We start from the raw sequence: 25,801 nt of genomic DNA on the forward strand, positions 1-25,801 counted from the left end.
GCAGATTCTTTACCAACTGAACTACAGGGAAGCCCTTCAAGCTTATTAATCAGCACTTCACTGACAATGAGTTAAACTTCGAATATATACCAATACACATGAAAGTTTGAAAAAAGAAATAAGATGGATTTTTCCATTTAATTGTCTTACTTCTTAGGAGATCTTAAGATGGTATCACCTGTATTCTAGTATTTCCCAGCCTCTTTCTCCTGCTGCTTACCTGGGTAATTGCCGTAGATATTACACTGGACAGTGATGATTCCAGTTAATCTGGGCTAATATAACCAGATCCTTAAATCATACTAGACGTGTAAGGAGAAAAAGAGTAAATGTAGTCAATTTTTCTCTATCTCAGAGGATGGCAAACTTTTTTTTTTTTTTTTAAAGGGAAGATAGTATATTTTCAGCTTTACAGGCTATATACTTTCCCTGTTGCATGTTCTTGTTTTATTTTTTCATACTTTTTGAGAATATAAAAACTATTCTTTCCTCATGGACTGTATAAAAACATCTGACCCACAGGCAGTTTCCTGTCCTTGATCAAGTTATGTAAGTTAAGCTTTTACTACAGTAGGTACAATCTTACTTAAATACAGAAAAGAGTCTTCTTTTTCCTCCTCATGTGTCAAGCTAAAGCTTTCATTCCAATATTAAATGTTTTCTATGTGCCTGCTGCACTAGAGGATACAAAGATCACTTGGAAGTTCCAGACTTGAAAATAAGGGAGATAATTATGAAAGTAAAAAATAATAATAATAAGGAAGGCTGGGCATAAGTGACATTGGTAGTTGTCTGAGAGGTCACAGGATGGCCTGTTTAAAGAAGATATCTGTATAAGCAAGTCTTAAAGGATGTGATCAATGCTGCTGAATACATGTTGAGTCCATCTTATTTTCCGTCTTCACTAATTAAACATTGATTTCTGAAGAGCAAGCATGTAACTAGTAAACAGTTATATTACCCAGCTTCCCTTATAGCTAAAGTTAGATTGTGATATAATTCTGGCCAACGAAATATAACTGGAAGTTGCTAGATGGGGAAGAGTTGAAAATAAGGTAGACTTAAGTGCCACATGATGTTTTTCCTTTTTCCTCCCTGGAATGTAGATGTGGTATTGGTGATGGAGCAGTCATTTTGCAAACATGGGGCAAAAAGCAGAAGGATAAAATCTGAGTAGCCTGGGCCTCCCATGGTTCTGTGAAATCACATTACCAGTAATGGACAGTCACGTTGGGACTTCTTTTTATACAAGAAAAACAAACTCTTTACTTATTTAAGCTTCTATTTGCCGGATCACCAAGATACAGATAGCCTGGCTCATGAAAAGAAAAGTTTGTGAAAGGTCATCCCTAGCAATGGGGGCAGAATGAGTCTAGGAACTGAGATTTGAAAGTTCCTGATTTGGCTGGATCCAGTGAATTTGGGCATCAGTTAAAATAGCACAGGTGTGACAGTTACACTTTCAATTTGTGGGGTATTTTTCTCCCTTAGAAAAATCCAGAGCTTTTATGCAAGCTTAAAAGTGCCTGTGTCATTGGTTCTGAAATTATTATTTAAAAGTGCTATGAGAAAACAAGGAATTCTTTCTGTCTGGATCATGACAGAGCATTTATCTTGTTTACTTTTAGTCACTGTGTTTCTGTTTACAGCTCATGAAATACTCTCATCAGAACAAAGGTCCCAGCACTGATAAGTGAAACCGCAAACCCAAGCAAGTAGCAGAAGCCAGAGTCCATTTGAGTTGTTAGAAGTCAAGTTCAGACCCGATCCTCCTGAGAGTCCTTTTAACACTGATTTGTCATAGCAGGTAGCTGACAAGGCTTACCCCCAAGGACCAGAAACATGGACTGCGTCATCCAAAAGGCAGAAGTGCTGGATGGAGCTCACTTGATGCGAATCATCTGGCAGGATGGTGCAGACTCTATCTACCCAGCTGTGTGGCTCCGGGACAATTGTCAGTGTCCTGACTGCTATCTTGATTCGGCAAAAGCTCGGAAACTTCTTATCGAAGCTCTTGATGTGTACATTGGGATCAAAGACTTGATGTTTGACAGGAAAAAGGTAACTATCTCCAAATTATCTCTCCCTGCCTTCTCAACTTAAATAAAAGGTCTAGACTCAAATAATGAATTATATTTTATTTAATGTATGTATATATTATAGATCAGAGTCAGGAATGTGTTCAATTAGTCATGTCTTGGCAATCCCATGAACTATAGCCCACAAGGCTCCTATGTCAATGGAATTTTCTAGGCAAGAATACTGGAGTAGGTTGTCATTTCCTACTCCAGGGTATCTTTCCGACCAAGGGATCAAATCCACATCTCTTGTGTCTCCTGCATTGGCAGGCAGATTCTTTAACACTGAGTCATGTATAAAAAACGTGATTGCATAATGCCTGGTGCCAAGTCAGCATGCTCACCAAATGAAAGCTTCTGCTATTATTATTACTATTTTTATTCCTACTGCTATTATCTTTAATAAAATATACAAAGTTGCTCATTATTCCTTCAGTGAGTGGCAGCCTTGAAGGTACAATCAAACTATTTCTCTAATACAAGGAATGCTCCCTACCTCAGTTTACTGTCATCTAGAAATGAAGGATACTAACAAGATTTGTTCCTAGAGATGATGTGAAGATTGAGTGAGATAATATGGGTAAAATGTTACTTAGCACGTGGCTGGCATACAGTGAGCACTCAAAAGCTTGTATTGATTAATATTTTTAGTCAAATTCGTGAGTAGATGTATAAGACTTCATATAGGATTCCTGACAGCTCAGCTCTCAAAACCACAAAGCAGACATGGCCCCAGCCTGTTTCTCCTTTCCAAATTTGCTAGGATGGCTATCAGAAGAGGAAGTGTGACCAGCAAGGTCATCCACCCCCACTTCTGTCTTCATCTCAAATCAAGGACTTTACTGCCAGAGTTCACTGCTTGCTAGCTGTGGGATTTTAACCATGTTATTTCCTCTTACTTGCCTCACCTGAAAATGTGAATATTAGTTATAGCTTCTCCCACAAGTTGTATGAGGACTAAGTGAGTTATATCTATAGTGCTCATTGTGTAGTATGCACTCAAAATTGTGTTATTCCTCCTATTATTATCTACCTCATCATCATCATTACTATTTCTGATATTCTTGGCAGGAATCTTAATTGATCTCTGACCTCAAATCATCACAGGAAGTTCAGGGACCACAAGTTTTAAGAATATAAAACAAGAACTTCAGATCTAGCCAGGTTTTGTTTCTTGTGTGATATTTAAGGGGCTTCAGACCTCAGTTGTATCTCCTTGGCTTTCAGTTTCTTTTTTTGTCAAAAGTTTATTCTATGCTTTTGAGTCTATAAGTTAAAAAACAGAAGGTAAAAAAGCAAGAGCTAATTTGATTCTCTGATAACCTTAAATAACTTTCAGAAACAGCAATAGTAGAGAACCAAAGTACATAGAAGCATAATATATGTTTATGTGATATTTGCTTTCTGTGTTATAAGGTTCATATCATGTGGCCAAATGACCACTACAGTGAATATAAAGCTGATTGGCTGAAGAAAAGATGCTTTTCACAGCAGGCCAGAGAAAGACTCCAGAAAGAATTGTTTTTGCCAGGTAACCTTGCTATGGTTTTCAGATTTTAACCTTTAAACCTCATATGGTAAAAAAAAAATTGCTCAGAAACAAATTAAAACCCTTGTACCCTGGTTAAAATATTATTGTAATTTATGTGGAATGTTTAATGATTTACCACACAGATCATTAAAGTAGAAACAGAAAGAAACATAGAGCAGTTCTAGACATTCTAGAACTTGGAATTTTCTACCTCAAAAGAAAAGAAATTTAGCAAATTTGTATCCTTACTATCTAACACAAAAACTTTCACTCCACAGACACTCCATAAGTGTTCCTGCAAAGAAGCAGGATGAATTAACGGCACACTTGTCCTTAAAAGTTTTATCTGAGGCCAGAAAAACACAGGATCAACAAGGCAGAAATTTCTAAACTGGCATCCACAGATAAAATTATGTGATCCATGAACCTCATGAAATAGTATACACAGCATTGAATGTGCATGTGAGTGTGTGTGTCAGGCTTGTGCAGAGCAAATTGCTTGGGGAGAGTTCATATGAGTCTCAAGGGAATCTGTGACCACAGAAATATTCAGAAAATCTCCACTAGACAGATACAGTCAAAAAGGAAGGCTTCATTCCTTCAAAAAAAAAAAAAAAAAAAAAAAAACCCTTCCTTTCAGTCTTTTTTCTTTTTTATTGAAGTATAGTTGATTTACAACACTGTGTTAATTTCTGCTCTACAGCAAAGTGATTCAGTTATACATATAAATACATTTTTATTATATTCTTTCCAATTATGGTTTATCACAGGATGTTGATATAGTTCCCTGTGCTATACAGTAGGCCTTTTTGTTTATCTCTTCTACATATAATACTTTGTATTTGCTAACCACAAACTCCTACTCCATCCTTCCTCCAATCCCCTCTCCCTTTTAGCAACTATGAATCTGTTCTCTATAAAGAAGATTTAAATAGTGATCTGAGATACAAAATACGTACTTGATAAAATAGAAAGTTATTTTTTAAATACGACTTTTCAGAGATATACAATAATACAGCTCAATCAGAAGGGCTGGGGAGAAGTGGGAACTAGTAATACTTTGTGCATGCTCAGTCATGCCCATCTCTTTGCAATCCCACGGGCTGTAGCCCACCAGGCTCCTCTGTCCCTGAGATTATCCCAGCAAGAATACTGGAGTGGGTTGCCCTTTCTTGCTCCAGGGGATCCTCTTGAGCCAGGGATTGAACCCACATCTCCTGAGGCTCCTGCCCTGGCGGGTGGGTTCTTTACCACTGAGTCACCTGGGAAGCCATTACAACTTTATTCTCTATGTATTTTGAAGATTTGTGTCATAAGATGATGTGGTCAAAGGCAACTTTTGAGAACATGCTGATTCTTATGTATTTACTAGAATCTTGACTTGCACAAATACACTAACAAGGTAAGTTTCATTGAATATTCTTTTCCACTGTTAACCAGATATATTGGACCACTGTCCCTTTGGGCAACTGATCGGCCTTATTGGATTTCGTAACACATCTCTTCTGGGGATTCTGGGTCATATACCAAGATACAGATTTTTACCTTATTGCTTTCAAATCTGAAATTCTCAAACATGTATAGTGACTCTGCATGATTTTCAGTGCTAGACTTACAACAGTGTCCTAGGTGTGGAGAGATTACTAATCTGCCCACTTGAACCCTACAGCTTCACCTTGTCCCATGGTTATCAATAGGGTATGATGTGGTTCCCTTCCTGTTCAAGGATTGGCCTCCATCCCTTGATCTTACCATTCGGACATTTGACAAAGTTTTGCTCTAGTGCTTTCTGTCTAAACCATCAGAAACCCATTTTCCTCTTTATCTAGTCAAGCTAGCTGGTGGAATCCAGATGGATATCCAAGGAAAGATGTTTTTTCTGCCTTCCCCCAGTGAGTTCATGGCTAGATTCTTCAAAGAGTCTCCAATTACATAACTGAATGGAAACTGTCTGGGTCAAATAGCAATATCACAAGTGTATTATTTTTTTTATTTATTTTAGATTTCTTCTGGTACTGAAAATATTTTTCCTTAACTCTGCCTTAATTTTGTAATCCCGTTGGATTTTACTTTCATTTCCTTCAAGTTCTTTTGATGATCTCAGGGAATAAAAGCCAACTTTTTATTATTAGAGCTTAAGCTTTTAAGCATTGTAAAAGTATACGGCCACCCCCTCCATTAATATTTCTTGACAAGCACAGTTTTATAGCTTGCATTTCTCAGTACTATCAGGCAGTAGCAGGATGGAAATGATACTACTTTCAGTTCAACAGTGGAAAAAACAGGTCACATGGACAGGCTGCAAACAAGAATAATATAAGGAGAACTGGCTGTTATTTAGACAATGGAAAATATTTTACTGGTTTAAAACAAGATCAGATTTTTAAAATATATTCTCAAGCTGTGTGGTTGGTAGGTAAAAGAAGAAATTAATGGACCATTTTTGAAATATTGCTTCTGTGGCTTTTTGCCTGTAGAATTTGACACCTTATTTCCCTGCCATTGTGTATTTTCAAACATTCATACTCAGAACAAGTAAACAAACTCAGTTACACTTGTGAAAGAGCTTTGTTTTTAGTCCTCAGTGGCAGTGTTTTCTCTGCTGCTCTTTCCTTAGAGTGAAGAAAGACTTTTAAAATCTGGTATCAAGATGCAGATTACTTTTCCTTAATCTTCCCTTGGCATTAGATGTTGCACTCAGAAATGCAAAGACCATCTGCCAGAAAAAGCTCTTGTCATGGGACAGTCACAGCTGGAAAACATGAATAACAATCATTCTCTCATACATTTCTATTCAATTGCACCTATCTTGTGCTGAAAACTGTAAGGCAATACCAAGTTTTAAAAAGACATATTGCAGGACAGCAATAGAGACTTTGGCCACCTGATGTGAAGAGCTGACTGATTAGAAAAGACCCTGATGCTGGGAAACATTGAAGGCAGGAAGACAAGGTGATGACAGAGGGTGAGATTGTTGGAAGGCACCACCGACTCAATGGACATGAGTTTGAGTAATCTCCAGGAGATGGTGAAGGACGGGGAAGCCTGGGGTGCTGCAGTCCATGGGGTCACGAAGGAGTCGAACACAACTGAGCAACAATAGAGACACGGACATAGAGAATGGACTTGTGGACTCAGTGGGGAAGTGGAGAGTGGGATGAATTGCAAGAGTAGCATTGACGTATATACACTACCATGTGTAAAATAGATAGCTAGTGGGAAGCTGTTGTATAGCAAAGAGAGCTCAACTAGATGCCCTGTGATGACTTCGAGGGTTGGGAGGGAGGCCCAAGAGGGAGAGAAGATATATATATATATATATCTTATATATATATATACACTTAGAGCTGATTCACATTGTTGTACAGGAGAAACTAGTACAATATTATAAAGCAATTATATTCCAATTAAAATTTTTTTTAGAAAAACATGGATTCTGCCCTAGAGGATTTATCCCACCTAGGAGGGGACACCAGCCATGGAGACAAACAAGTATAGTACATTATTTTAAGTTCATGAAGACATGCATAGAAGGTTTATTAGAATGCACAAGGACTCTGAAGAGACAAGAAAATGCGACTCAAATAAGACCCAATATTTGAACTGGGTTTTGAAGAACCCATTTGTTAGACAAAGATAGAAAGTAAGGAAGTTCTCAACAGAGAAAAGAGCAAAGAAGTATAATACAGCAGGGTAGGTTTAGGAAACTGCAATTAGTTTAATATAGATGAAGTTACAATTGCTAGGCAACAAAGAAGTGGCTTAAGTGCCCTACTAAGAGGCTCAGTCCTAAACCCGAAGGCAAGGAAGTTTGCTTAGCACCAAGGTCAAGTATTTTTCCTTCTGTTAGTTTTTCAGGCTGATTCTCTTCTTATAAGGACAGAGAAATGATTATTTATAAGTTTAAGAAGAAGATTGTTTTATCTATTTTTTTAGAATGCATTTTACATTTTCATTTTTTAGGATGCATTTACATTTAGGATGATTTTTACCAAATGCATATAATTTCTCAAGTGCCTATGAGGTTGTGAATGTCTCCTTAGCTTCCTTTTGTTCTTAATGCATTCTACCCTTCCCTCCTCCAGTGTACCCCTTTGGTTCTTGGTTTGTATTTATCTTATTAAAGAGGGTGAAGAGATCAGATCTGTGATGTAGAAAACTCTTGGTCATGGTCATCTGGACTGGATGGATTGGTGTGGGGAATGCTCAGGAGCAGGGTAACCATAGCATGATCTAGAAATCATCCTGTAAGAAACATTAAGAACTTAAATTAGGGAAGTAGAAGAGAGCACAGGGATAGTATTTGTACTCAAGGGAAACAGATATTAACCTGGAGGACAGGAGGTTCTTGCCCTCTAATCTTTACCCATTTAAAACCAAGCCTAGCATGTGAATGCTTCCAAATAGATGGACAGAATTGAAGATTTTAATAAAACATTGGAAATATGAAGAATTTTTATGAAATTGCTTTTTAGCTTTCATGAGAAATTGGCATAATTACACACTCATTTTTGGTGACTAACTTTAAGATGCAAAATTCCCATAATAAAACTGATAGGAATAAAATAGAAAAGAATCAATGCATAATGTGATCTTTTGTATACAAACCTAAATATCTGTTCTTTTTATTAACACGTGGTGGCAGAATGAATGCTTGTTTTCCTAGCTATCTCCTTGAATTAGTACTGAAATGTTTGTGTATTAGTCTCTGACATCAGTATTATTTGTTATCACAAATTGAGATTTAAAAGGTGCTTATTTGAAGAAAATCTTTGTTTCATAGAAGCAATCTGCTCACTTTTGTCAGCAATCCAGAAACTAAGTACATTGTACAGTCAGAAAAGAATATTTCCCTTCATTTCCATATGTCCCTCTTCTATCAGAGCAAGCCTTCACCTATGTACTTTATCAGATTACAACCCTTTTGTCCATAGCTATGACTCCCTTCTTTGTTTCAAAAGGAATATGCCACAAGAGGAACTGAAAACTCTCAAGTAGCTCTAAGGGCTCTCTAAGATCTCTGTGGTGATCTTGCACGTGGTGAAAAAAAAAAACAACCAAAAAACAGAACTCCCTCTTTCTAATAGAGGGCCATATGTGTTCTTGAAGATGAAGATTTTTATTATAGTGCAAAGAATAGAGTTGGTTTGGTACACAGCTTATTTTTATAGAAATTTGCCCCAAAAGCAAAAATTATTATCTTTTTAAAAAATGAACAAGTAATGTACACAATAAATATGCCCAATTCCCACATAATAGTTTACCCATGTCCCTAAGTGTTGCCCCATCCTTCATCCATTCTTAAACCCCCAGAGGTGGGAATTAGCAGTGCAAGTCAGGGATGGAGTGAAGATATCTGTTTCACCTATTACTTGGTAATTATAAAAAGGACTGGGAGGTTTTTTTTCCAAGCTATCTTAGAATGTTCCAACTGTATAGGAGCTACCAGTCAGAATGGCTTCAGAAGAGCTCTGTTAAAACAGCTGCATCAGAGCAATCAAGCCACCATGTCACATTGCCATTTATATCGCCTTCCCAAGAAAGACCTAGTAAAAGTCCCTTCCTGAGATCACTCAGGCCCACAGTGATGCACAGGTGGGAGAATGGTCCAAAGTCTTTGTATGTTTAAGAAGAAAGTCTCTATTTTGCCTGCCATATATGAAATGAACCTATCAAGTTTCAGAGAAATATGTTTGGGGCTTTGATGAAATGAATACAGGTATCTTAAATGCTTGTAAGTTTACAAACGCATACTTTGCTGCCCTTTTTCTCTGTGCCATAGTGATGACTTTCAATATGTCCTGTTCTTTTCTGAATCACGTATCATCTGTTATCAAACTCAGTATCTGCATTGCACTTGATAAACGAGGGCATAATATCTAAAGGGTCTAACATCCCTTGTGGACTATAAGTCAGGGAGTCCAAGATGGGAGACTGACAGCCTGAGAAGCATCCTGCAGTGTTGTGTACCCAACAGAAGCCCCCAGGCCAGAGGTTGTTCCCACAGCCATCTGCCTAGTTTGTGGTTCTACTTGTAAACTCTAGGTCAGATCCTTTTTCTTTTGCATTTTCTCATCTCCATCCACACTTCCAGCTAGAAAACTCATAATCATATACTCAGAGATATGTATTAAAGTATTAAAGATAAAGTCTGTTTTGTAGCTGGACACATTACAGAAATACAGGGGGAAAAGTCCTATGTACTACATCTATTACTTTTTAAAAATTTTTAGGTAAGAAACATTAATTATATTTTTAAAATCATTTTTATTATTTAACAACTTTATGAGATAAAACTATCATATCATCATCCAATGTTAGTGCAAAATAGGACTTCGAAAAGCTCATGTCTTCAAAAAGTTGATATCTTTAAAAGCCTTAAAAAAGTTTGAGGCTATTTTTGAGAACCTAAAGTAAATCTATTTTAAGGAAGAAGTATTATAGTCTATTCCCTTTTCATAATTTTTCAGTATACCTACCACATTGAAAGTTAAGGAAAATATATTAACTTCTTTATTCTTGGAAAAGTAATTATCTAGAGTTACACTAAAGTAAATTTATTTCTTTTATTTCCTTTTTTTTTTTCAAACGGAAAAAGTAGAGTGGGCTTTCTCCAATGAGTGAAAAACTTCCATTTCTCACAAACAAGACTTACTTTTTCTTGCAGCATGGGAATAAGTTTTGTAACATTGGCAATTGGACTGCAAATTTAGAATTTATAAATTAAGAAAATTCTAAAGTGTGGCAATTTCAAGAAGTAAAGTCGAATTGCTTTGTATGCTGGCTTCACTTTTACCAAACCTACATACAGGCACATAAGTTATAAATTTAATGTCATTTCTGCTGGTGCCTACACATTAGGAGATTCACCAACCAGGAAAAAAAAAGCGGGGGCGGGGGGGGACAATTGATTCTGATTAAAAAACTATTACTTCTCATTTCTGGTTCTACTTTGTTCTTCAAGATGGCAGAACATAGTGGGACAAACATAGTTTGGAGTAGTAGATATCTTCATCGTACTTAAATTTCTTTAAGATTCCAATTCCAAACATTCAAAATGTCCATGGAAAAAAATTAGTTTTAATTTCTTCTTAAATTTTTCTATCCCCATAAGAAAAAAAAAAAGATTTTGAAAAGAATTTTGATGTTGCTGTTCACCCATTCTATTGATTTGCTTACTTTCTAGCTGAGCAAATTAGTTAAATAATTTTTAGTCTCCATTCCATTCAACAATTTCTCTAACTTTAACCTTTTGCTCAAAATTCTGTATTTTTCCCAATCTGTAACTTTGCTTTGAATCAAAAGAACAGTATAGCACTGAATTAAAAGTACTCTAGAACCTAAGTCTTGCTAGATCTGTGACCCTGAACAATTTTCTTAACCTTTCTTGTTCCCAAATCTTTATCTGCACAATGGAGATGGGACCTGCTTACAGCCTTGAATAGCACCACACTAAGTGAAAAATGACGCCTCACTTTACATACGACCTCACTTCATCTTCAGAAGGTTCCCTTGAAAGCAGCTGTAAATATTGATAACTATAGAGAACAGCCTTGAGAGGCTTCTTGACCTTCTTAAATAGTATATCAGTTTACAGAAAAAGAAAAAAAAGAGTACAATCCTATTTTTTTTTTTCCCATCAGCTATCAAGCTTCCATGTTCATTGCCTGTTTGCCCAGAGAAGACTGACATTCAAAAAGCTATAGGTGGAAAATATTGTATAAGTTGTCCTTCTTGCTAACCACTTAGTCAAAGTCTTTTGTTATCTCATACTTGAGTTACTGAAATAACATGGCCTCTGTGTTCACCCCCAGCTTGCACAACCCTGCTGGGTTATCCTCTGGATGCCCATCATTATCTTCCCTCCCCCAGCCCTGGTGATTCTCTACAGCACAATACAGTCCAAAGTCTTCCCTGGGACTTTCTAATCATCCCACAGTCTAGAGCCCCCTCCACAAGCATGTGGATTCTTACTTTTGTCCAAATTCTGCTTGTTTCCCCAATCATTTACTCATTTATATTTATCCCTGAGACAAACTGGCTCAGTGGTAAAGAACCCACCTGCCAATGCAGGAGATGTGGGTTCAGTCTTTGGGTCTGGAAGATCCCCTGAAGATGGAAATGGCAACCTACTCCAATATTCTTGCCTGGAGAATCCAATGGACAGAGGAGCCTGATGGGCTACCATCCATGGGGTCACAGAAGAGTCAAATAAGACTTAGCCACTAAACAACAACAACAAAGTCAAACTACAAAATACAGATCAGAAAGCAAGCAAGTCCAGAAAATGGACATAATTTCACTGGTAACACTAAAATGCAAGGCTGTGATATAACAATGGAAGCATATACATTTTTCCAAAAGAATTTTGTTAGAATTTGTTAGGAGAGGAAGTGAAAGAGGGTGATATGCCAAGAACATGCTTCCCCTGTAAAACAGCACAGGGAAAGGAGAACAGCTTTGGAATCAGCAGAGGGGCTTTGACTTTCTGCTCTGTGAACCTGACTTGTGTCATTAGTGATCTGACTCTCATTTTTTCCATATGTAAAAGAGGTGATGCCTCTCAGCTGTGGGATGTGAAGAATGAGTGGAAAAAACTAAGTGCTGTGCTTAGCTCAGTGCCTAGCATACTGTGGCTACTCAAATCCTGTTAGGTCCTTTCCCTCCCCTTCTTCTCCTACATAAAGAGCCATGGACATAGCAGAGGCATAATAAAGAACATCTGAGTAAGGACAAAGGAGAGAGAGAAACAGTGTCATGATCACATCTTATTGATGAGTTCCCCTTACTTGAAGAATAATCATATTATAATCCCAATTAAACACTTGAGAGTGACTCAGAAGGAATTATTGCCATGAAAAGGATTTTACTCACTCAGACATTGATTTGAAGTCTGGGCTAAATTTTTTCTACCTAACAGATAGTTTTCTTTAAATAAAACTAAGGAAGGCGTGAAAAGACTGGTCAACTTTGACCCTAATTTCAATCAGGCCTGTAAAAATGTTTGCTGAAGCTAGGATGATCAGCAAACTTGGGGAAAAGTGATGGGTTATCTACTGGTTAGTTAAGGATCATTACCGATGAAGACACCAACGCTCAGCAGATATTTTTCATGTACAAACCTCAATACTTAGATGAAAAAAAAAAATTCCAGACCCAAATTAAATACAGTCTCATGACCATATGAATACAGATAATATTAATAAGGAACATTGGGGAAGGCATCTGAAGAGTACCATGTGCTCATAAAGGAGGAAGCAGAGTGTCTAAGCTCTGACTTCAAACAGGCATGATGGAAGTGTCTGGGCTTCCCCAGTGGTACCAGTAGTAAAGAACCTGCCTGCCAATGCAGGAGACACAGAAGATGTGGGTTCAATCCCTGGGTCAGGAAGATGTCCTGGAACAGAAAATGGGAACCTACTCCAGAATTCATGCCTGGAAAATTCCATGGACAGAGAAGCCTGGCGGGTTACAGTCCATGGGGTCACAAAGAGTTGGACATGATTAAGCATGCATGCACACAGGAACAGAAGTGTCTAGCCCAAAATAGATTGATTAATCATAATCATGATGGACAAAACAGGGGGAGGTTATAAAGTGATTTACTTGGAGTGATTAAGAAAAAAGGAGGAAGATCAGAGGGAAGATGAATCCTCTGATGGGAGTAGATGGTCTTAGCTAATCCTGCTTCACAGACAGTCTTTCCTGTCTTGGTTGATGGCAACTCGATCTGTCAGGCAGCAGGGTCAACCAGTACTATTCAACATAGTGTTGTAAGTCCTAGCTACAGTATCAGAGAAGAAAAAGAAAGAAAAGAAATACAGATTGGAAAAGAAGAAGTAAAATTCTCACTGTTTGCAATGACATGATCCTCTACATAGAAAACCCTAAAGACACCACCAGAAATTTACTAGAGCTAATCAATGAATATAGTAAAGTTGTAGGATATAAAATTAATACACAGAAAGCTCTTGCATTCCTATGTGCTAACAGAAAACAGAAAGATGAATTAAGGAAAAATCCCATTCACCATTGCAATGAAAAGAATAAAATACTCAGGAATAAATTTACGTAAAGAAACAAAAGACCTATATATATAAAACTATAAAATGCCTATGAAAGAAATCAAAGATGACACAAATAGATAGAGAAATATACCATGTTTGTATATTGGAAGAATCAATATAGTGAAAATGAGTATACTACCCAAAGCAATCTATAAATCAATGTAATTCCTATCAAGCTACTAATGGTATTTTTCACAGAACTAGAACAAATAATTTCATAATTTGTATGGAAGCACAAAAAAAGGAAGCTCAAATAGCCAAAGCAATCTTCAGAAAGAAGAATGGAACTAGAGGAATCAACCTGCCTGACTTCAGAATATACTACAAAGCTGCAATCATCAAGACAGTATGGTACAGGCACAAAGACAGAAATATAGATCAATGAAACAAAATAGAAAGCCCAGAGATAAATCCACATACCTATGGACATCTTATCTTTGACAAATGATGCAAAAATATACAATGGAGAAAACACAATCTCTTTAACAGTGGTGCTGGGAAAACTGGTCGGCCACCTGTAAAAGAATGAAACAAAAACACTTTATAACACCATACACAAAAACAAACTCAAAATGGATTAAAGGTCTAAATGTAAGACCAGAAACTATAAAACTCTTAGAGGAAAACATAGGCAGAACACTCTCTGACATAAATCACAGCAAGATCCTCTATGACCCACCTCCCAGGGTAATGGAAATAAAAACAAAAAGAAACAAATGGGACCTAATTAAACTTAAAAGCTTTTGCACAAGGAAGAAAACTATAAGCCAGATGAAAAGGCAGCCTTCAGAATGTGAGAAAATAATAGCAAACGAAACAACTGACAAAGAATTAATCTCCAAAATATACAAGCAGCTCATGCAGCTTAATACCAGAAAAATAAATGACCCAATGAAAAAGTGGGTCAAAGAACTAAACAGACATTTCTCCAAAGAAGAGATACAAATGGCTAACAAACACATGAAAAGATGCTCAACATCACTCATTATCAGAGAAATGCAAATCAAAACCACAATGAGGTACCATCTTACACCAGTCAGGATGGCAGCCATCAAAAAGTCTACAAACAATAAATGCTGGAGAGGGTGTAAAGAAAAGGAAGTGCTCTTATGCTGTTGGTGGGAACGTAAACTAGTACACTGTTCTATGGATAACTGTGGAGATTCCTTAAAAACTGTAAATAGAACTGCTGTATGACCTAGCAATCCCACTGCTGGGCATATACACTGAGGAAACCAGAATTAAAAGAGTCACACATACCCCAGTGTTCATTGCAGCACTGTTTACAATAGCTAGGACATGGAAGCAACCATCGTTCATCAGCTGATGAATGGATAAGAACGTTGTGATACATATATACAATGCAGTATTACTCAGCTGTAAAAAAGAATGCATTTGAGTCAGTTCTAATGAGGTGGATAAAACTGGAGCCTATTATGCAGAGTGAAGTAAGTCAGAAAGAGAAACACCAATACAGTATATTAATGCATATATACGGAATTTAGAAAGATGGTAATGACGACCCTATATGCAAGAGAGCAAAAGAGACACAGATATAAAGAACAGACTTTTGGACTATATGGGAGAAGGTGAGGGTGGGATGATTTGAGAGAATAGCATTGAAATATGTATATTACCATATGTAAAACAGATGCCCAGTGCAAGTTCAATGCACAAAGCAAGACACTCAAAATCGGTGCTCTTCTCTGGGGCAGCCCAAAGGGATGGGGTGGGGAGGGAAGTGGGAGCGGGGCTCAGGATGGGAGGACACATGTACACCCATGGCTGATTCATGTTGATGTATGACAAAAAACACCACAATATTGTAAAGTAATTAGCCTCCAATTAAATTAATACAAATCTAAACTCTTCATTATCTCTTATACCACACACCCAACATGCCAAGAAAATCTTCTAGCCCTATTGCTAAAACAATACAGAATCCATTAACATCTCACTATCTCCTACACCAACCCTCTGTCTGAATTAGCAACATATACCCTCTTTCTCCCTTCTTGTCCCCTACTCCTTTGCTAATCTTCCTTCTTCATATTTTTAAGCATTGCTAGGCACTGAGCTCAGTGCTTAATATGCATTGCTGTATTTAATCCTAACAACAACTTTACAAAGGCAACATTTTTACAACTTTCTACACATGAGGAAAATGAGGTTGATAAAATTAATTAGTCCAAAACAAAAGAGATGAAGAAGTAATGGAGCCAAGATTTGACTGAAAAGCATCTGCTTTATTAGATTCCTTTGTCATCCTCCTCCTCTTCTGTGTGCTTGTAGCAATTTGTGCCAGCTTCTCTTTCTACGCTGGGCTTCCCTGGTGGCTCAGTGGTAAAGATACAAATGGAGGAGACGCGAGTTCAATCCCTAGGTGAGAAAGATCCCCTGGAGAAGAGCATGGCAACCCACTCCAGTATTCTTGGCTGGAGAATCCAGCGGACAGAGGAGCCTGATGGGCTACAGTCCATAAGGTCACAAAGAGTCAGACACGACTAAAGCAACTAAGCTCGCACACATGCTTTCTCTGTGCCATTGCCATTATTGCACTCAAGGGCCAATGTCTGTGTATTTGACTGTCTGCCCCACTAGAAAATTGGAATCAAGAGAAAAAAACTAATATTAATAACAGGTACCATTTTTCGAATATCTTCCATGCATTATAGAATTGTACCAGGCGCTGTTCTCTGTGCTGGGGATACAGTGATGAACAAAACAGAAAAAGATTCTGTCCTTAAGGAATTTGCTTTTGGTAGAGAATGAGATCACAAAATTTATGAACTTATTTATACCACATCAAGAGACGATAAGAACACAGATACAGGCAGGTTGTTCGATGTGGTGATGGGGGTGAATGGAAGTCTCTTCCGAGTCCTTCTAATTTTTACTGAAACAGGAAGCAAAGCTGTCAGCTAAGCATGAGTAGAAGGAGGAAGTGTGGGAAGACTGAGGATAGAGAACATGATAAACAGTCAGCTAGGGGAGTATGGGACAGAGTTAACTATAGATTAAAGAGTATGCAATAAAATTGGTCATCATGGTATGTTTTCATCCAGCCACGTTCAGCTGCTCTGGTTCAAGTGCAGTTAGGTGTGCTATGTCAAGTTCTTTCAAGATACCATCTCATTTAAATTTCACTGCAATCCTGCAGGTTATTTCCACCCTGTATTTTCCAGGTAAAGAAATTGAACTGAGAGAAGATATCACTTTCCGAAGGTCATGCAGACAGAAAGTGTCAAAATTCTGACTTGAATCCAGATCTGTCACCCTCAAACTTTTGACACTAAGTCCCTGCATCTCATTTCTACATAAGTACTTAGTACATTCTCAGTGAACTAGCTTTAGAAATGAGGACTTGGCTGAGGGGCAATTCTTACATGTTTTGGCTGACTGAAAAGTTAAGCTGAGTCAACAGACTTGAGACTGCCCAAACAAGGTTAATCAGATTTAGGCTGCATGAATAAAAATGTAGTAGCGAGCCCACTGTGTAGGTATGGCCAGAGCACACCTATAGTATTATGCCTGATTAATTGAGACACCCAGGCTGTTATAGGGCATCAGCAAACTTGAAAGCATCAACCAGAGGAGAGCAGAGAGGATGGTATGGGGCTTGGTAGCCATAAAACATGAAAAATATAGGTGAGAAAGGGGCTATTTATTTAGCCTTGGAAAGAAAAACTCAGTTCAGTAACTGTCTTTATACCTTCTCCAAGACTGCCATATTCTGTGTGATTCTGGAGCACTGAATTAGTGCCTCAAATAAGGTGACAGAGGTAGATGTGACTTTGTACAAGGAAGAAGATTGTGTCATTTGGAGCTGACTAGAACCAGAGTGGGTTGCTCCATAGGGAGACATGTGTTGTGCAATTAAAAGCCATCAAGAGGGTGTTCTACAACTTTTCCAGGATGTCAAAGAGGATAGTTAAAATAATAACAGAGGGTAAAATTGAATTTTCGGTTTGCACTGCCAACTCGAAGGAAGTCTGAGATATTAATCTTCCTTCCTGACATCCTTCGGTGCTTGTTATCCTTCAACAAATTTTTTCTGAATATCTGGAGTCCAGTTCTTCTTGTAGTATCCCAGCTCTGACTTAACATCAGCTGTGTGATGTTGCATCACTTACCTAAGATACTGATGCCTGTCTCATCCATAAAATGGGAACAGTACTAGAATCTCTATTATGGGGTTGTTGTGAGGATTACATGCGTCACTCCATGTAAAGTGCTTAGAAAGTGCCTAGTAAGTGTGTTAGCTTCTGTTTTTGTAAATGTTTATCACACTGTCCTTTAGTGCTCTTTCATAATTTCCTGTGTTTTCATTTTTTCCAACTGTATGGTCACTCTTGTCATAGGGCTGAACATATATAATATACTAGGTACCTAATAGTCCAGAACAAAAATGTGTTCCTCTTCTTTCAAGCAACTTATAAACTTGTTTATACATTCTCAAGGAGACTTTTCAAGTTTGGCAAAATTATCACCTATAGGAAAGGTTTTATGGATTTCTCTATCTTTTAAAATGCTAAAGGGTGCTCAGATACTGTCTTCTTTTTGGGTTGCTTCATCGTTAGGAAATAAGCAAATATTTTATGAAGGATACAGAACATAGTAGTCTTCTGAAAATCTGTTGAGTGCCAGCCCTGCACTGTACACCAGCAGGAGAAGGAGTTAGGGGCAACAGCCAGGAGGAAATAAAGATAAATGACAGGATCCCTGTAGTTTGCAAGGAGCTTGCAGTCTAGTGAGAGAGAGAGAGAGATGAGGACCCACCTAGCCCACCCTTGCTTACTTTTATACTTCATCTGCGACACCCACGTCTGTCTAGGGTGTCTTAGCCTCAGTGACTTTGAGTTCCTCTGATAAGCTAAGAGATCACCCCTCTTCCTATTGTCTTTCCTATTTGGACACTTTCTCTGCCCTTTGCATGATTGACTTCTCTCACCCCTCAGGATGCAGCTTAAACAGCATCTTTTCAGTTAGACCTTTCTTATCTGCCATGTCTAAGTAGGGTCTCCATCCCACTTCCAGTGATTTTTTTGTCAATATACCCCATTTGTTATGCTCATAGCACTTGCTACAGTGTTTAGTTTTATGTATTTATGTCTTTGCTTCCTTATTTATTCACCTTTTCCCTCCCAAGGGCAGCGATCACATCTATTTTTATTCACTAACACGTTCTCTTTCACATAGCCAAGGCTTTCAACAAACATGTACAGAGTAAGTGAAAGATCCTTTCAGCACACTGTGGTGAGCACTGGGACTGAGCTGTGTATGGTGCTGGGCGCCACAGGAGACAGCCATCCTAGCCCAGTCTTGCAGATCCCAAAGGAGGGCCTCGCAGAAGCTGTCACGGCCGCATCAGTGCTCCTCAGCGCTCTTCTCGTACATGCCAACAGCTTCCTATCACAAGCCTGCCATGCTCCTGGAGGGTCCTCTCTGCCTAAGGGAGCCTGCTTGACCAACACACAGGGAAGGCCAGGAGACCCAGGAATGAATCCCCAGAAACAGCTCTCAACCAATAAGTGGTGGGTATGGGTAGCCTGTGCATCTCCGCTTCCTTGTCTCTGGGTAGGATAACTCTGAATCTGAAGTATAGTCTACAGCATTGCCATGAGGTCCAGCAGTGCTGAGTCCTGGCTGCAAAACCCTCACCTGTTCATCTGAAACTATCACAATACTGTTATTTGGCTATACTCCAATATAAAATAAAAAGTTAAAAAAAAAAAAAAAACCACCCATCCAGAGGCCTGCTTCCCTGTTTTACTTCCTCACCTCCTATTGGTGCCTCCAGGGAGACCTCCTTAGTAAATTGTTGTTTATTTTGCTCAGTCATGTCTGACTGTTTGCCACCCCACGGATTGAAGAATGCCAGGCTTCTCTATCCTTCACCATCTCCAAGAGGTTGCTCAAACTCATGTCCATTGAGTTCATGATGCCATCCAACCATCTCATCCTCTGTTGCCCCCTTTTCCTCTAGCCCTCAATTTTTCCCAGCATCAGGATCTTTTCTAACGAGTCAGCTCTTTGCATCAGGGGGCCAAAGTATTAGCGCTTCAGCATCAGTCCTTCCAATGAATATTCAGGACTGATTTCCTTTAGGATTGACTGGTTTGATCTCCTTGCTGTCCAAGAGACTCTCAAGAATCTTCTCCAGCACCACGGTTCAAAAGCATCAGTTCTTTGGCACTTCATGGTCCAACTCTCACCTTAGTAAGTTGCTTGCATTCAAATCCTCATCTTAGGGTCAGCTTCTGGAAGATTTCAATCTAAAAGAGGACAAATGACCAAGATCTTGGAAGTTAGGTTGAGTTCACTAGACAAGAGACAAGGGTGCCCTTTCCAAAGAGGGCAGCAAGTCCTTAGTGCAGAAAAGAGAATCAAAGCCCTATTTCCACTCAGGTGCCTTTCCACTCCTGGGGGTCAGATTTGGTTTATGGCTGGGCCCCTGCAAGATATCTACAGGAAAAGATAGTAAGCCATCAGCTGATCCTCAGCACATGAGATGAGCTGTTTCAGACAGTTGTTTCAGGCACAGTTCTGTACAGGTGAACAGAAGGTCCTAGATTCATGAAATAACACACTGTAACCCTGCACACCGCATTCATGAATCTTCAACTGAAGAGCTTCTTTGTGTCTTTTCCTTTTTTGAAATACAAGTCAGGATTCAGGAATGTGAGGTTTAACCCTGAAAAGCAAGCCTTGTACAAATGGTTCCTTGAAAGCCAGCATGTAGCCTGTGCATAAATTTTATGATGTGTGAAGCACATGTTCAAGGAAGTATTTATTAGTAGGGCCATAAGTTAAATTAGAAAGGGTGGTTCATGCCTTAAATATTCCGTCATTTTCCATACTGTTTATGTATCCAGACCCAAGTGTGAAATTTAAGTTTACTTTCAATGTATTCACCTGACAAATGATTTCTTCTAGGCCAGTGTGTTTTCATATGGTCCCTGGTGGTGAGGTTTCATGGTTGGGGGAGACTGGGAAAATGCTTCCAAATTACCTTTTCAACATCAGAGTTTCTGTTCAGATATCATAGGATCTACACATAGATCACAGAATGATCCTACTGGTTGGATTTATTAAGATGAAGTTTATTTCTCTTGGAAAACTAGAATATTTTATATTGAGGATGTTATGATGAATTTGGAAACTGGTTAGTCACAATGCTATCCTTGAAAATTACACTTGGCATTACTGAGTCTATCAGTGGCTCATGTTAGGACACAGATTCTATGATGGACTGTGGCCCTCGGTCACTGATTTTTGCAAAGCGGCTGTCTAGGTCCACCAAAATATGAGCTATAGTTGGAACACTATAAACTTTGTAGAACTTGAAAGGTACTGTGACCAATCCCTGATAGTAAAATCCTATGAATGTGAAATTATTTATAGTACAGATTGATGTTTATATTAACAGCCTTGCCTTATCTTTAGTCTTTATGTGAATATGGTTAACTTTCCACATGTAAAGAATAACATATTTATTGAAAGAATATAATTCATTCTCTATGAGTTAGATGAGAATATTGGATATTGTGTTTGTATGTCCATGTGTGTTTGAGAGCATGTGTGTGTTACTCTATAACAGGAAAACAACTCATGTAGAAACAAAAATTCATTAAAATACGCTATAAATATATTTTGATGTATATAGTGTGTACCCTAAGCAGTCCTTCTTGAATCCACAAAGTGTTCAAAATACAAAAGTTTTTAAAACATTTACATCTTGTGAAAGTGTTTTTTTCCATCTCTATTTATTACATTTCCCTGCTACGCAGTCACCAAAACTCTCTGGAAAGTGATAATGGCCTTAAGTAAAACTACTGGCATGGATCACTGACTTGTATTGGCATAAATTTTTTGAAAAGAAGCTAGCTGATTTTTAAGCCTTGGTTCATTTCACAAAAGCAGTGAATAGCAATGTTGTTGTGGAGTTGTGCCGTGAAACCTAGCTGTAAAGTTTTTTCTGCATTGAAAGTCCTGACTGGGAGCCAAGGTTTATCTTTAAACACTCAGGCTTGAACATGTCCAGACGAAGTGTTCCTAATTGTAACTTGCCCTGCTTTACTTTTCATCCAGAAAGGAGATTTTCCGTGTAAGGGATAGAGTAAGCTGCGAACATTCAGACATAGGACTTAAAAATACATGTGACAACAGTATTTCAAGGCATCAAATGTTTATTTTCTGCGTAGTTGCTAAAATTACAGACTTTGGAATTAGTCACCTGAAATTGCTTAACTAGCTCTGCAAATCATTAGCTGCTAGACTCAGCTTTCTGTTCCCTTCTCTGTAGCATGGGAATACTGAAACAATCACAGTATTCCTATGTATATTTATTACGGATTTTCAAAAATAATGTATGGAGAGCACCTTGGATTGAAGCTGACTCTAGAAAGTATTCAGCAAATACCAATTGTTATATTATGTATTTTCTTAGTCTACTATGTGCTATGCACTATACCAGACTCCTTGCATAAACTCATTGCATGGTTAACATATGACCTTCAAGGCAAATATTAGTATGGTTATTTTATTAGGGATGGAAGATCAGATAAAAGACAAAGAAACAAGCTGGTAAGGGGCAATATGATGACTCAAGTCCAAGTCTCTTTAGCTCCAAGTCCTTTATTCTATTCATGTCCTAGTTCATATAGTATCAATTACATGTGGCTATTTAAATTAAAATTTGTGTGTGTTTGCTCAGTTGCATCTCTTTGCTAGTCCATGGACTGTAGCCCACCAGTATCCTCTGTCCATAGAATTTTCCAGGCAAGAATACTGGAGTGGGTTGAGATTTCCTACTCTAGGAGATCTTCCCAACCCAGGCATCAAACCCGTGTCTCTTGTGTCTCCTGCATTGGCAGGCGGATACTTTACCACTGTGCCACCTAGGAAGCCCAAATCAAAGTTTAAGTCAGTTTAAATTAAATGAAGGAAAAAACTCAGTCCCTCAGTTCCACTATCGATATGCCAGGTCTCAATACCCACATATTGTTAGCAGCTACAGTACTGGATGGTACAGAAAGAAAATAGTTCCAGCATCTCAGAAAGTTCTACTTGACAACACTGCAGTCTGGACCATACTATCTCTCCAGGCTGATTTTCTCTCAATAAGACATGAAATTTTTCTTTTAAGTATTATAACAAGGCTCATCAATAAATTACTTAACCCTTTGTAATAAAGACATCACACATTGCAGTACATGACCATGTAGACCACAGCTAATCCATCTAGCAGTCTATACAGGAATGAAAAATTTGCCCTTAGCCAGATTATTACAGTGCCCAAGATATGAGAACTCCTCAGCCATAGTTTAGATGATCTTTCTATCCAATAATAAGAACCCATAGTGATGGGATATCCTAAAGTCAATGTGAAAATCTCATCTACCTCTAATGCTCTATGGACTTACAGTTTTCATTTGGGGCTAAATAAGCTTAAAGTTGTTTTCAATATTTTTTAAGATTCTAGGTATAGTCCACTTAGGTGTAAGGTTTGGAAAGAGGAGATAGTGATTTATCATTTTTCTCTTTAACGCTGATACTTTGCCCAGGAAACTTTTCTCTTTATGGGAAGCCAAATGACTTTTCTATCCATGTAGCCAATAAGCAGTATTTATGACATTTATCACCTTCTTTTCACAGGCCTTTATGATGGGTATCAAATATTACAATCTGGAGACTGTAAATGCGAAGGGCAAATAGGAGTGGCAAAGCAAAAAACCATAAAATCCAATATTCAAAAGTCAAGCAGATCTCCTCTTGAACAGAAGTTCTTTCATATAAATCCAACTCTTGTTAGAGAGCAGAGTGGTACAGCGCAAGCATGCTGGGCCCATAAAAACCAGCTCTGTCTGATTTTAGAAGAAATAGCTGAGGCATGAGGGACAGACATGGGGAACTTCATGTGTTTAAAAGAATAACTGGCATCATAGAAGGAGCATTAATGAGGGATCAGAAGATCTGATATTTCAGATCTTCTGAATGTACTTCTTGAATAGTATCTTGAATGTACTTCAACTATAGCATCCAACAAATTGTGTACTTTTGTTTGGTTTGTCACCTTTGAGTCTGTCTAATCCATACTGTTGTAGGTGGCTTATCTTCACTATCTTACTGCTTTTATTTATTTGTTTTTATCAATTTTTATTATTGTTACTTTATGACATATTGTGTTTTAATGGTCACCTTCCATGTCCAAGTCTTCCATAGATAAAGAGTTCCTGAAGATTTACTGCCTGGTGGCTAAGTCGGTAAAGAATCCGCCCGCAATGCAGGAGACCCAGGTTCGATCCCTGGGTCGGGAAGATCCCTTTGAGAAGGAAATAGCAACCTACTCTAGTATTCTTGCCTGAAAAATCCCATGGACAGAAGAGCTTGGTGGGCTACAGTCCATGAGGTCGCAGAGTCAGATACAACTCAGCAACTAAATCACTACCACCAAACACCACCATCAGGCTTATTGAAAAAATAAACCAACAAAAAATTATTGGGTAGCTAATAGAATCAAGAAAGACCAATAACATGTTTTACACCCTCCACCCCCCCAAAAAAATTATGAGTATATTCCAAATTGTTCTAATCTCATTGTTACCACTTTAATCAGCCTGCTCTGGCAAAACAACATGGCCCAACTTTTCCTCTCAATGGACAGCTTTTGCTGACTCCCATGAACAAGTTGACCCCAGAGAAAGCTTCTTATCAGTTGAAATAAGAGAAAGGAGGGGCAGTTCCTACCATGGCAAACACCGCCCACCCGCCCAACCCCTAGGGATAGGCATAGGCTATTCTAACACATCATTCTCATTTTCTCTCTATTTGGAATTGAGTAATTTAACTTGGCTGTTAAAAATGCACAGTATTTCAAGGTTATTTCTAAGCAATGTCCAGGCAGAGAAGCCCTAAGGACATAAGTATCAAGAACCATCCACAAGATAAACATTCTCTTGACAAAGTGCTATAGTGAACACCAGTCATGGGTCTTGCACACTGGCAGGCAGAAAGCCTGAGTACACTGGCCTGGATCCAGGGAAGAAGAGCTGGTAATTTGGGCATTTCTAATATGATTGAACTTTAGTCTGTTCCGTGATAGATCAAAGGTCAGCTTCAATAAACTAGTTCCTTCTCTGAAGTTCTCATTGTATGTTAAAACCGTGTTTTTAACACTGGTTTCTCCTTTTTCATAACTCACAGAGTGTCAGTACTGGGGCTCAGAGTTCCAGCTGCCTACTCTGGATTTCGAAGATGTTTTAAAAGACGATGAGCATGCATACAGGTGGCTCTCCAGCCTCAAGAAGGTTGGCATCGTGCGACTCACAGGAGCAGCTGACAAACGAGGAGAAGTTTTAAAACTCGGGAAAAGGATTGGTTTCCTTTATCTCACATTTTATGGGTGAGTCACCAAATAGTTGGTATTCTGCCATGACAGAGAGAGTTGGATATATTTTTCAGGCAGGGGACTCTTTTGATTGATGATATAAAAATGTCTACACTGTTTTGAACGGGAAGCAAGATGAGAGTCTAAAAAGTGGGATTTCTCTAAGCATGACTGGAATGACATCAGACACCAAAGATACAGTAGTTAAAGGTGGAAGATTCGTTTACTGAGGCCACCAAAACAGAATATCACAGACTGGGTGGCTTAAACAGCTGAAGTTTATTTCCTCCCAGTTCTGAAGGCCAAAGTTCAAGATCAAGGTCTTGGCAGCTATGGGCTTCCCAGGTGATGCAATGGTAAAAAATCTACCTCCAGTGTAGGAGATGCAGCAGATTTGGGTTTGATCTCTGGGTTGGGAAGATCCCCTGGAGGAGGAAATGGCAACCTACTCTAGTATTCTTGCCTGGGAAATCCCATGGACAGAGGAGCCTGGTGGGCTAACACTCCACAGGGTCACAAAGAGTCAGACACAACTGAGTGACTGAGCACACATGTACATTGGCAGGTGTGGTTCTTGGCGAACGCTCTCCTCCTGACTTGCAGTTGGCCACTTTCTCACTGTATCTTCATATGGTCTTTCCTCTGGGTATCTGCACTCTTGGTATCTCTTCCTTTTATAAAGACATCAGTCCTATTGGATTAGGGCTCCATCCTTGAGATTTCATTTAACCTGGAG

The 25,801-nt window shown here is 38.5% G+C and overlaps 1 protein-coding gene across 3 annotated transcripts in view; it reads left to right on the forward strand.

Annotated features, from left to right (window-relative positions):
- BBOX1 (gamma-butyrobetaine hydroxylase 1) overlaps window positions 1-25,801 on the forward strand; it is a 65,918-nt gene that overhangs the window by 4,653 nt on the left and 35,464 nt on the right. The window contains exons 2-4 of one of the 3 annotated variants that reach the window (XM_043481810.1): window positions 1,805-2,061; window positions 3,495-3,609; window positions 24,882-25,080. In XM_043481810.1, coding sequence (XP_043337745.1) covers window positions 1,843-2,061; window positions 3,495-3,609; window positions 24,882-25,080 — 533 coding nt within the window. In that variant the 5' untranslated portion in view covers window positions 1,805-1,842. Of the gene's footprint in view, window positions 1-1,703; window positions 2,062-3,494; window positions 3,610-24,881; window positions 25,081-25,801 lie in introns of those variants that run through there. The other 2 variants (XM_043481812.1, XM_043481809.1) reach the window with 2 other exon arrangements.

This window comes from Cervus canadensis, chromosome 11, assembly GCF_019320065.1.
Source record: "Cervus canadensis isolate Bull #8, Minnesota chromosome 11, ASM1932006v1, whole genome shotgun sequence".
NCBI classification, from domain to species: Eukaryota; Metazoa; Chordata; class Mammalia; order Artiodactyla; family Cervidae; genus Cervus; species Cervus canadensis.